The 10972-nt window shown below is 29.5% G+C and overlaps 1 protein-coding gene across 1 annotated transcript; it reads left to right on the top strand.

Annotated features, from left to right (window-relative positions):
• Nucleotides 1-1647: 1647 nt before the first annotated feature.
• LOC102590830 (cytochrome P450 98A2-like) lies at nt 1648-9088 on the top strand. Its single transcript, XM_006362570.2, has 3 exons — nt 1648-2151; nt 6876-7264; nt 8317-9088. Exons 1-3 carry the CDS (start codon nt 1662-1664, stop codon nt 8959-8961), a joined length of 1524 nt encoding a protein of 507 aa, XP_006362632.1. The 5' UTR covers nt 1648-1661; the 3' UTR covers nt 8962-9088.
• The last annotated feature ends 1884 nt before the right edge of the window (nt 9089-10972 follow it).

The raw sequence follows: 10972 nt of genomic DNA, 5'->3' as shown, positions 1-10972 counted from the left end.
TTATTAAAAAGATAGAAACAACTGAGTTAATAAAATTTCTCGCAAGTTATAAATAGTTAGTTCATATTTTACTCTTTTTTTAATTGTACTCAAACATTTCAAATTTAATAAATGAGTTATTTGTTTTGATATTGGATAAGCATAATAAAGAAAAAAATTTAGGTTTGGTTGGTAAATTTAGTGATAGGAGTCTATCTAATTTGGATGGAAGAGCACTTGTTGAAATAAATATTATTTGATTACTTTGCTAAGTGTTATAATCTAAATGCTAAAGAATATTCGATTTTTTATTTGTTTGGATGAATATACACTTCAAAATGTTCTTGACTCTCGCATGCATACATCCGTAAGTAATTTAGTTATAGAATTCTATCTGATTTGGGTGGAAAAGCACTTGTTGGATGAAATATTATCTGACTGCTAAATGTTACAATCTAAATGCCAAAGAAAATTGACTTCTTATTTGTTCGGATAAATGTTCACTTCAAAGTATTTTTTTACTTGCACATATTGTATATATTCACCCACAATAATTTAATTAGTTATAGAAGTCTATCAAATTTAGGTGGAAAAACACTTGTTAGATTAAATGTTATCCGATTACTAAGTGTTATAAGCTAAAAAAAATTGACTTCTTATTTGTTCGAATATTTATGTTCAATGTTTTTGAATCGTATATTTACACACGTAAGTAATTTAGTGCAACAACAAAAACTTCTTTGAAAGGAATGAGAAGAAAAAAAAAGATTCCTTTCAATATTAAAATATTTAATTACTAGGAAGCAATCATTCAATTATACCGCCATAGGAAAGTGGGATCATCATCATTAGTGATCAAACAAATTGATCCACCTAACACGCATCAAAGTTGAAAAATGAATAAATATGGTCAGTAATAAAATATACCACCAAGTTGTAATTTATTAAAAGAAAATATATATCAAAACATGAATATAATTATCATTTTTTCATTTCTAGAACATGAACCAATGGTATTAAAATGGATGATTTACACACATGTTCCCTTTTAAGCTATTATTTAGATAATAATGATTTATTTGTAAAAGTCTTGAAGGAAAATTATTAGCTACTCTAGTTAGTAGTCTAGTTGATTAATTATCTAAACTTTTACTTTGGTGAGACGGTTCGATTCTCCATATTGTAATCTCCCTTTTTATTTCCCCTTCTCTTAATCCCATTTTTTCTTTAAAAAATAAAGTATACCGAAGAAATCTTAATAGCTCAGTTGATTGACTACCTAACCTTTCACTTGTTAGGTACACTGTACATGATTTGGTATGGGAGGATTAATGTCAGTACACTATTGTTGAGATAAATAACTTCTATACAAAATGCTAATATGGATAAAAAAAAATTACCTACTCCCATTTTATTTTTAAAAACATTTACACAAAGTATTAGACTATCGTATAGCAAAGGAATCTTAGTAGTCCAATTAATTAACTATCTAAATTTTCTTTCATCTTATTGGTAAGATCGTAAGAGTTTGATTTCATACCTTATTAGGTATAAGAAAATTAATGTCTAGACATTATTGCTGAGATAATAACTTTTATACGGATCTAAAAAATTTCCCTATTAAAAGGGACCATTGGTTTCCTTATTTTCCACAAACACATTACACATTACACATTTCCAAAATGGCTTTTTCTTTAGCACTTCCAGCCTTAACACTATTTCTTATATATATTGCTTACAATTTCTACCGCCGGTTGAAAGCCAAGCTACCGCCCGGTCCACGGCCGTGGCCTATCATCGGAAACCTCTACGACATAGAGCCGATAAGGTTCCGATGCTTCGCCGCATGGTCGGAAATATATGGCCCTATTTTCTCATTCTACCTAGGTTCACAACTAAATGTTGTGATAAATAATGCAACACTTGCTAAGGAAGTATTGAAAGATAATGACCAAAATTTGGCTGATAGGTTTAGGACTAAACCATTGGCAAATGTGAGTAGAAATGGGAGTGATTTAATTTGGGCTGATTATGGACATCATTATGTGAAAGTGAGAAAACTATGTAATCTTGAACTTTTTACTTCAAAGAGAATTGAAGCTCTTAGACCAATTAGAGAAGATGAAGTCACTTCCATGATCCATGACATCTTTAGAGACTCTACAAAGCAAGGTATGCTTTTTCACGTTTCCTCTTTATATCACTACTATTAAAAAAATAGACGGATTTATGGGAATTCAGTAACTTAATATAATAAACTTTTAATATAGTCATCTTCAATAACAATACTTCATTATATGAGATATTTTTTTAATCATTTTTCAGTTACTCGAGTTTTCGTTCTTAACGATTATGTTTTGAATAATGCTCATATAATCATATACACGATGTTCATAAAAATAGAAAAAATAACAAGAATAGGAGTGCATCAAAAATTTTAAAACATTGATCACTTTTATTGAAGATAGAATTGTTCGAATTCCTTCTAAAGACTCGTATAATAAATTGTGGAAACAATATTAACTATTTATCTTTGTCACAATTAAATCTAAAATTAAGAAGAGAGAAGGTAATACTAGTTTGTGACTATAAGAAAGACACTATAACAAAAATAACTTTTAGTGACAATAAATATATGTACATTAACAAAGAGTGCTAAAGTCTTTACCAACATTAGTTAATTGACATTTGATCCAATGTCACTATAGATTTTAACAACATTTACAAAGAATGCTAATTGCTTCTAAAAGAACATATTTAACGGCAATTAAACTATTGTTGTTAATTAATTATCGCTAAAAATCATTTTTGGTGTAGTGAGAATTAGGTGTCGCATAGAGAGGCAAAGAACCTAGTTTGTGTTGGCTACAACCGAAAGTAATACTGAAATTTTTAAAGAAATAGAGTTGGTAAAATGTTGAAACCACTGTTTTATAATTATGAATAAAATAGTAATTTTAATATTATCCTATTGAATTATTGGTTTAATCATTAACTAAAATCATAAAATCGAACACCAAATATTTTTTTTTACAAAATAGTTTAAAAATTGTTAAACCATTTTGATAAACCAATTGTATTTTTTTATTTGATTTATTGATTAAACTAATTTTTGCACACCCTTAATAACAATTAAAAAATATTCAGACAACTTACATTATTATAAAATTATTGGACTATATTTGTTCTTCCTTTTTATTTTTCCATTTTTTGTCCTTACTTGTGCATAATTTTCTTAGGAGACATTAGACAACAACTTCAATTCATTAGATTCTTCGTCTAGAATCATTACATTTCGAAACAAATATTCACCTTTTATAGCCACATATTTAAGTTTTTCAATGACAACATATCCAATTTAGTTCTACAAGTAAACGTGAGGATGTAAACAAATCTTATTCCTATTTTTATAGGAAATAGAAAAATTATTTTTAATAGAATCTTAACTCAAATGAAGTATAATCAAGACAAAATTAAAAGGAGAATATAACAAAATAACAATACTAACTAATACTACTATATAAGAAAAAGAGAAGACCAACTCCCTCTCTCTTCCACATAAAAGTACAAATTTACATTGACTACATAATTGAGTTATTCAAATTTCAAAAAAAGTATACAATGACATGCAAATTTTTACATTTCATAAACAAAGTCAAAAAAGTTCTAGTCTTGCTAGAAAAAGAAAAGAAAATGACAAGTAAACCAATCCACAATCTACACACATATGAGAACAAAATAAAGTTAGGAAAACCCCTAGGACCTTAGTCTAGTAGTGACAACACAATGTGTGATGTTTTGGTCAAGTACATGCATATTATAAATTTGAATCTTATTGTAGATAAAAACAAAAACTTTGTATTATTTAAGTGAAGCCATCAAATATCTAACTGTTAGAGAAAGAAGAAAAAGACAGTAACTTGTAAGGAGTCAGTATTGACTTACCCCACTCTAATTAAAAAATTAAAGTTGGAGTAGAAGAAGGATAAAAATAATTACTACTTACTATATATTATATTGGAGTAGAAGAAGGGTAAAATTTTTAAAATTTTCATATTCTAATTTATTTATGATTTTTGGTTATGGAAGAAGGAACCGAGAAGAAGGGTATATCAGCAATAACTGATTTTATTACAAAACAACTCATGATATTCATATCGATCTAGTATGCATCTCTATATCTAACATGCATTGAGTAGAACTCATACCATATCTATCCTAACCTACTATATTTTTTGTTTCATTCATTTCTTCTGAAACAATTACAAACATTTTTTAAATTATGAATCTACTATCAAAAATTCAATACGTAATTAATCTCAACATTCAATGTGTGTTTTTAAATAATAAAATTTAATATGGATATTGGGCCGCACCTAATATCAACAAAACCGATGAAAAAGTGCAAGACAAGATACCTTTTTAGTGACAAATATTTTATTTTTGTTTGTAATTCATCTTTATACGGAGGTTTGGTAAAATAAAGTGACACCTAGGGGTGTGTTTGGTAGAAATGAAAATCTTTTAACGAAAAATATTTTCTCGAAAAATAAAAGGTATTTTTTTTTTTTGTGTTTGGTGTGTAAGTATAAATTATAGTCGTAAAAATATTTGTAATTTAATTTAGATAAATATTATGAGGATTAATAGGGGTAGATCCTATGTTACAATATTGAGTTCATCTGAACCTAACATTTTCAATATGTAGCATAATTTATGTGAAAAAATTCGATAAAATTGTCACAATTAGTGAAATTCATATGTTTAAAAATATAATGAGTTTTCAATCCTAATAGCTTAAAGATTGAACTCACATAATTCAAATTCTTATGAGAATTGGGGTAAGGTGTAAGGATGTGGGGTGGTGTGCGTTGAAGGGTAGGGAGAAGACAATCGATGTAGAATATTATGTCCTTTGTAGAACTTATTTTTTCTACTTTCATTAGAGAAACATTTTTCTCGTTTTAAGGAACTTATTTTTTTAGAGATTTTAAATAAATATATATATTTTAATTAGTCAAATAAGAGAAAATTAAAAAAATATCCCCCTGCCACCCCCACCAAACATACCCCTAATGAGTTACCTTTAACTTTACAAATGTATATAGAACATTCAAAGTACATAGACACTATCACATTGGAACTAAAAAAATTATACATAATGGAACACATAATGCTAATTAATAAATATTAATTTATGGAACAAAAAAAAATCCAAAACCCAAAGGAAGGGTGGAGATTTATTTGGCTTTTTTTTCCCTTCTTTTTCTGAAAAGAAAAGAGTTTCATATACTCGATTATTGCCTTAGTTTTTACATGCATCACAAATCAATTAAATACACTACTAACAATATTTTACTTATGTACCTTGTTTTCCAATTATAAATCTACACTAATTGACACTACAATTTTTTTTAGCTTAGTTTTCATATTTTTTGGTATGTTGGAAATGATTAAATAATTTTCGGAAAAGGGTCAAAATTGCCCCTGAACTATGTGAAATAGATCACTTATACCCTTCGTTACATTTTGAGATCAAAAATGCCCCTGTGCCACCCCCACCAAACATACCCCTAATGAGTTACCTTTAACTTTACAAATGTATATAGAACATTCAAAGTACATAGACACTATCACATTGGAACTAAAAAAATTATACATAATGGAACACATAATGCTAATTAATAAATATTAATTTATGGAACAAAAAAAAATCCAAAACCCAAAGGAAGGGTGGAGATTTATTTGGCTTTTTTTTCCCTTCTTTTTCTGAAAAGAAAAGAGTTTCATATACTCGATTATTGCCTTAGTTTTTACATGCATCACAAATCAATTAAATACACTACTAACAATATTTTACTTATGTACCTTGTTTTCCAATTATAAATCTACACTAATTGACACTACAATTTTTTTTAGCTTAGTTTTCATATTTTTTGGTATGTTGGAAAAGATTAAATAATTTTTTTAGGAGATTTGAATCGAGAAGTATTTTTGATGATTTTTCATATTAATATTGTATGTTTTTAATATTAATATTGCAAGTTATTTATTTTAGAAAATTAGGTTGCAATCGAAATTAATTATCATATTTTTTTTTTTGAAAAATAGGTTTTACTAGCGAATGATTGTTGGAGCCTTAGTTGCCTTGATCAAATATTTACAATGTTCAATAATAGCCCACTAGAGGGTGATAATGTATGTCTTTTATTTATTTATTTAATATAAGCTTGATAACAAGTAAACAATCTGTTTTCACATTCAATCCCGCATATTCCATTTTTTCTCCACGTGGCTTGCCACGTCACTAAAAATTTGGGGTGTTAACTCTTGAGGGTATTTGTGTCTCCTGGGATAACGGCGGGGGTATTTTTGACCCCAAAATGTAATTGAGGGTATAAGTGGTCTATTTCGCATAGTTCAGGGGTAATTTTACCCCTTTTCCGAATAATTTTTTAAAAAACTTTCCTAAGCTACATTGCTCAAGTCGAGATACATTTCCTTGAGCACATTTTTCTAGACTACCAAATCTTTTTATACGTTAGTGTCTTCATGTGCTAGAAAATCTATATATTATATTGATTTTCCTTCCTCAAAATATTTGGCCTTGATCAAATATTTACAATGTTCAATAATAGCCCATTAGAGTGTGATAATGTATGTCTTTTATTTATTTATTTAATATAAGCTTGATAACAAGTAAACAATCTGTTTTCATATTCAATCCCGCATATTCCATTTTTTCCCTTTTTATGTCCATAAGAGGGTGACACTGTATATCCTATTCTTCGATAACCTTAACTACAAGTAGATAGTCTCTTTCCACTTTTAATCGGCTCTTGTTTGATACTCCACAAACTATGACTAATTGATTATTGATATATGCAAATGTGTAGGTAAAAGCTTGATAATGAGGAGCTACTTGGGATTAGTAGCATTCAACAACATAACAAGACTAACATTTGGTAAAAGGTTTATGGACTCACAAGGTAAAGTTGATGAACAAGGTAAAGAACTCAAAGAGATAGTCTCCAATGGGATGAAAATTGGAGGAAAACTTAACCTAGGTGACTTTGTTCCATGGCTACGTTGTTTTTTCAAGGATGATAATGAAGCTCTTAAGGCTCAAGATAGTCATGTGGATAGGTTTACTAGGGTTATTATGGAAGAACACACTCTTGCAAGGAAAAAAACTGGTGAAACCAAACAACACTTTGTTGATGCTTTGCTCACTCTAAAAAAAGAATATGAGCTAAGTGATGACACTGTTATCGGCCTCCTTTGGGTAAGTATTTTACGAAACCTTTACATTAATATCCTCCATCTCAATACGACACTTTTTTTAGTATACATATTTTTTTTTTCATATTTAGTACAACTACATTTATTTCAACTTATAAGACACATTACGTATTTTGAAAGATAATTTTTTTAAACTTTGACCGTTAGTTCAGACATGAATTGTAGTTTTTTGACATTAAATTTACATATTACATATGAAAAATCATGATTAAAGAAAAAATCGTTTAATTCTTGAAATCTAGATGGTGTCATATATAAATTGTAACGTAGAAAATATTCTTTTCGATTTAGTTAGTTAAATTTCCCTACAAGAACAATTCCAAATTTCCAACTCAATTACTTTTCTTCAATTTTAGGTTAAGAGGACCAAATAAAGTAAAGAAGAATACATAGTAAATTAATGAAAGTAATTAAAGAAATAGACGAGTTAGGTATTACAAGTGGAAAACAACACAATATGTTTTTTAGTTTTCGTGATCATTAACTAACATGTCTTCCACCAGAAGAAAGAGTATTAACTAAATTATTATTTAATATGTTATGAATCAATTATTGAAATAATAAAAAATTTATTCATAAACTCAATAATTCTCCACTACACTACTTTTGAATGTGTTCCATAATTCTCCTCTATTCTATGTTACCAAACAAAAAAAAAGGGAAAAGGACAAATATACCCCTGAACTGCCGTAAATGGTATGCAGATACTCTCCGTCATATGTTTGGGACATTGGTGCCCCTGCCGTCCAAAAACTAGCGCATATATGCCCTTCACTCTAACGGAAGACTAAATAGGGACACGTGGCGCAATCTTATCCTTCGATATGATATTTAATAAATGTCGGGTCGCGGTGGATAAGATTATGACACGTGTATGTTTGCTAGTATAAAGGGTATTTGTGCTCTAGTTTTTGGACGGCAGGGGGACCAATGCCCCAAAAGTATGATGGAGGGTATCTACTTACCTTTTACTTATTTACTCTTTAATAATTTTAATTTTCTATAACTTAAAATTATTTTAATTAATTATTACAGGATATGGTGACAGCTGGAATGGATACAGTGGCTATAACTGTTGAATGGGCTATGGCTGAATTAGTCAAGAACACAAGGGTTCAACAAAAAGCCCAAGAAGAGTTGGACCGGGTTATCGGGTCGGACCGGGTCATAACCGAATCCGATATGTCCAAACTCTCCTATCTACAAAGTGTAGTTAAAGAATCACTAAGGTTACACCCTCCAACTCCACTAATGCTCCCTCACTTGGCTAGTGCTAATGTCAAAATTGGTGGTTACAACATTCCTAAGGGTACAATCGTACATGTTAATGTATGGGCACTTGGACGAGATCCTAAAGTATGGAAGGATCCTTTGCAATTTAGACCTGAAAGATTCATTGAAGAGGATATTGACATGAAGGGGCATGATTTTCGACTTTTACCTTTTGGTGCTGGTAGACGTATTTGTCCTGGTACAAATCTAGCTATCAATATGGTTACTTCTATGTTAGCTCACTTGTTACACCATTTTGAATGGTCTCCACCTATTGGAATTGAGCGCGATGACATTGACATGTTGGAGAGTCCTGGAACTGTTACTTATATGCAAACACCTCTACAAGTTGTTCCTACTCCTAGATTGCCTCTACACTTATATGAACGCGGTCCTATCGTTATATAACATCTTATCATGATGTTACACTTTTTCTTTTCTTTTTTTTTTTACTCTTTTGTTTTAATGTTGTTTGACATGCTCTTGGACTTAACTAATTTATTGTTATTTGAAATATGATGGTAATTGTAATCTATACATTTATGAGGGATAAATGTAATTGTCGTTCCAAAAGTACAAATGTGAAATATAATTTCAATGTTGTTGTATTCTGAAACGTTTTCTTTTACTACTAAGGTTGAATCATGATTTTGATGATTAACAAATATGATAGTTCGGTTGGTTAACTACAAGCTAAAGGACCTAATCCTTCTAGTAATTAGTTCTTATATAGTGTCTAATAGTTAATTATCCCAGGAGTGTAGCATTAATTTTCACATAAAATATTTCGTAGTTTCATAAAGATTGACCTAGCAGCAGCCTAAATAATATTATAGAGAAATTAGGTAGACCCTTGTTGTTACTCATGAGTCCAAGTTGGTAAGAAAAGAGTCATAATTGATGTTAGAGTTATGTAAAGAGACCAACCTAGGTTGTGATGTAATGGTGGAATTGCCTACTAGAAGTTTTGAGTTCGAGCTATGACTATGGAGAAAATCTTGTTGGATGCGTTATCTCCAAAATGGGCACTGCAATGCTGATCCAACTTTTTAGTTGGGGTTCCAATGCAGGCAGGATCAACTCCTTCTATGCCCCAGGAAAAGGCGAAAAGTAAAGAAGTCATTAGGCACCAGACACTAGGTGGAAAACAATTTTTTTTTAAAATGAAAAGTGTGTAACATACTTTCTACTTCCTTTATTTTTTAGGTTTAGGAGATACTACATTTGTTTCAATTTATATGATGTAGTTTAACTTGACACCGAATTAAGAAAGAAAGAAAAACATTTGAAACTTATGATCTAAAATAAGTAATAGAAATTTGTATGACTTTAAATCATTTCACTAAGGATAAAATTGACATTTTAAAGCAATTAAATTGTTACTAAATATAAAAACATGTCATTCTTTTTTAAACTGACAAAAAATGAAAGTGAGTTAATATAAAAAAAATTACCTAACCCCATTTTATTTTTAAAAACACTTAACAGAAAATATTAGACTATCATATAGAAGAGGAATCTTAGTAGCCCAACTAATTGACTATCTAAATTCTCATCTGATTGGTAAGATCGTAAGAGTTTGATTTCACACCTTATTACTTATTACTTATTAGGTATAAGAAAATTAATGTCTAGGCATTATTGCTGAGATAATAACTTTTATACGAATCTAAAAAATTTCCCTGTTAAAAGGGACCATTAGTTTCCTTATTTTCCCCAAACACATTACACATTACTTAGTTTTTTTAACCAAATAATGAGCTTAAAGCTCTTTTATAGAATGAAAAAAAAGAAGAGAATGACATATATATACAACTGTTATGGAAAATTAGCAACAAATAGCCCATAATTAAATAACATTGAATAGACCAAAAAAAAGAGACCACAAATTAGCCATATTAACAGACGACATACTAATAGGGGTTTTTTTTAAAAAAATTTTTTCTTGTGAACCTAACCGTCACATACAACATTAAAAACAGAACTTGGGAAACCATATAAACTCACCATAGATAATTAGCGATTCAGTATCCATAAACTCCATCAATTCATAAAAATTCATGTATCCAATATAAAAAAATCAACGAGGTTCTACTATAGACATCAACAAATAGATGACATCTTTGATAGTTTTGATTCATCATAGCGGAGAATGGGATAATGCAAATAATTTTGTACATTATTCCATGGAGGGGATGGTTATTACAACATACATTGATTTCAACGGATTCACTCGCTTGCTTTCAAGTCATCTAAATGTCGATACTTCCTTGAATTCGTTTGATTTTCATTATAAAATTGATGACAATTCTATGCCGATGTTGATACGAAACACTATGGGATTACGAGTATACATCGAATTGAAGAAAGGGTCAGGAAACTTCAAAGACTATCCATTGTGCATAACTTGGAAAGCTAT

This window comes from Solanum tuberosum, unplaced genomic scaffold (assembly GCF_000226075.1).
Source record: "Solanum tuberosum cultivar DM 1-3 516 R44 unplaced genomic scaffold, SolTub_3.0 scf00394, whole genome shotgun sequence".
Classification (NCBI taxonomy): Eukaryota; Viridiplantae; Streptophyta; class Magnoliopsida; order Solanales; family Solanaceae; genus Solanum; species Solanum tuberosum.
The sequence above is the reverse complement of the archived record's forward strand: the minus strand, read 5'-3'. Positions and strand labels throughout refer to the sequence as shown.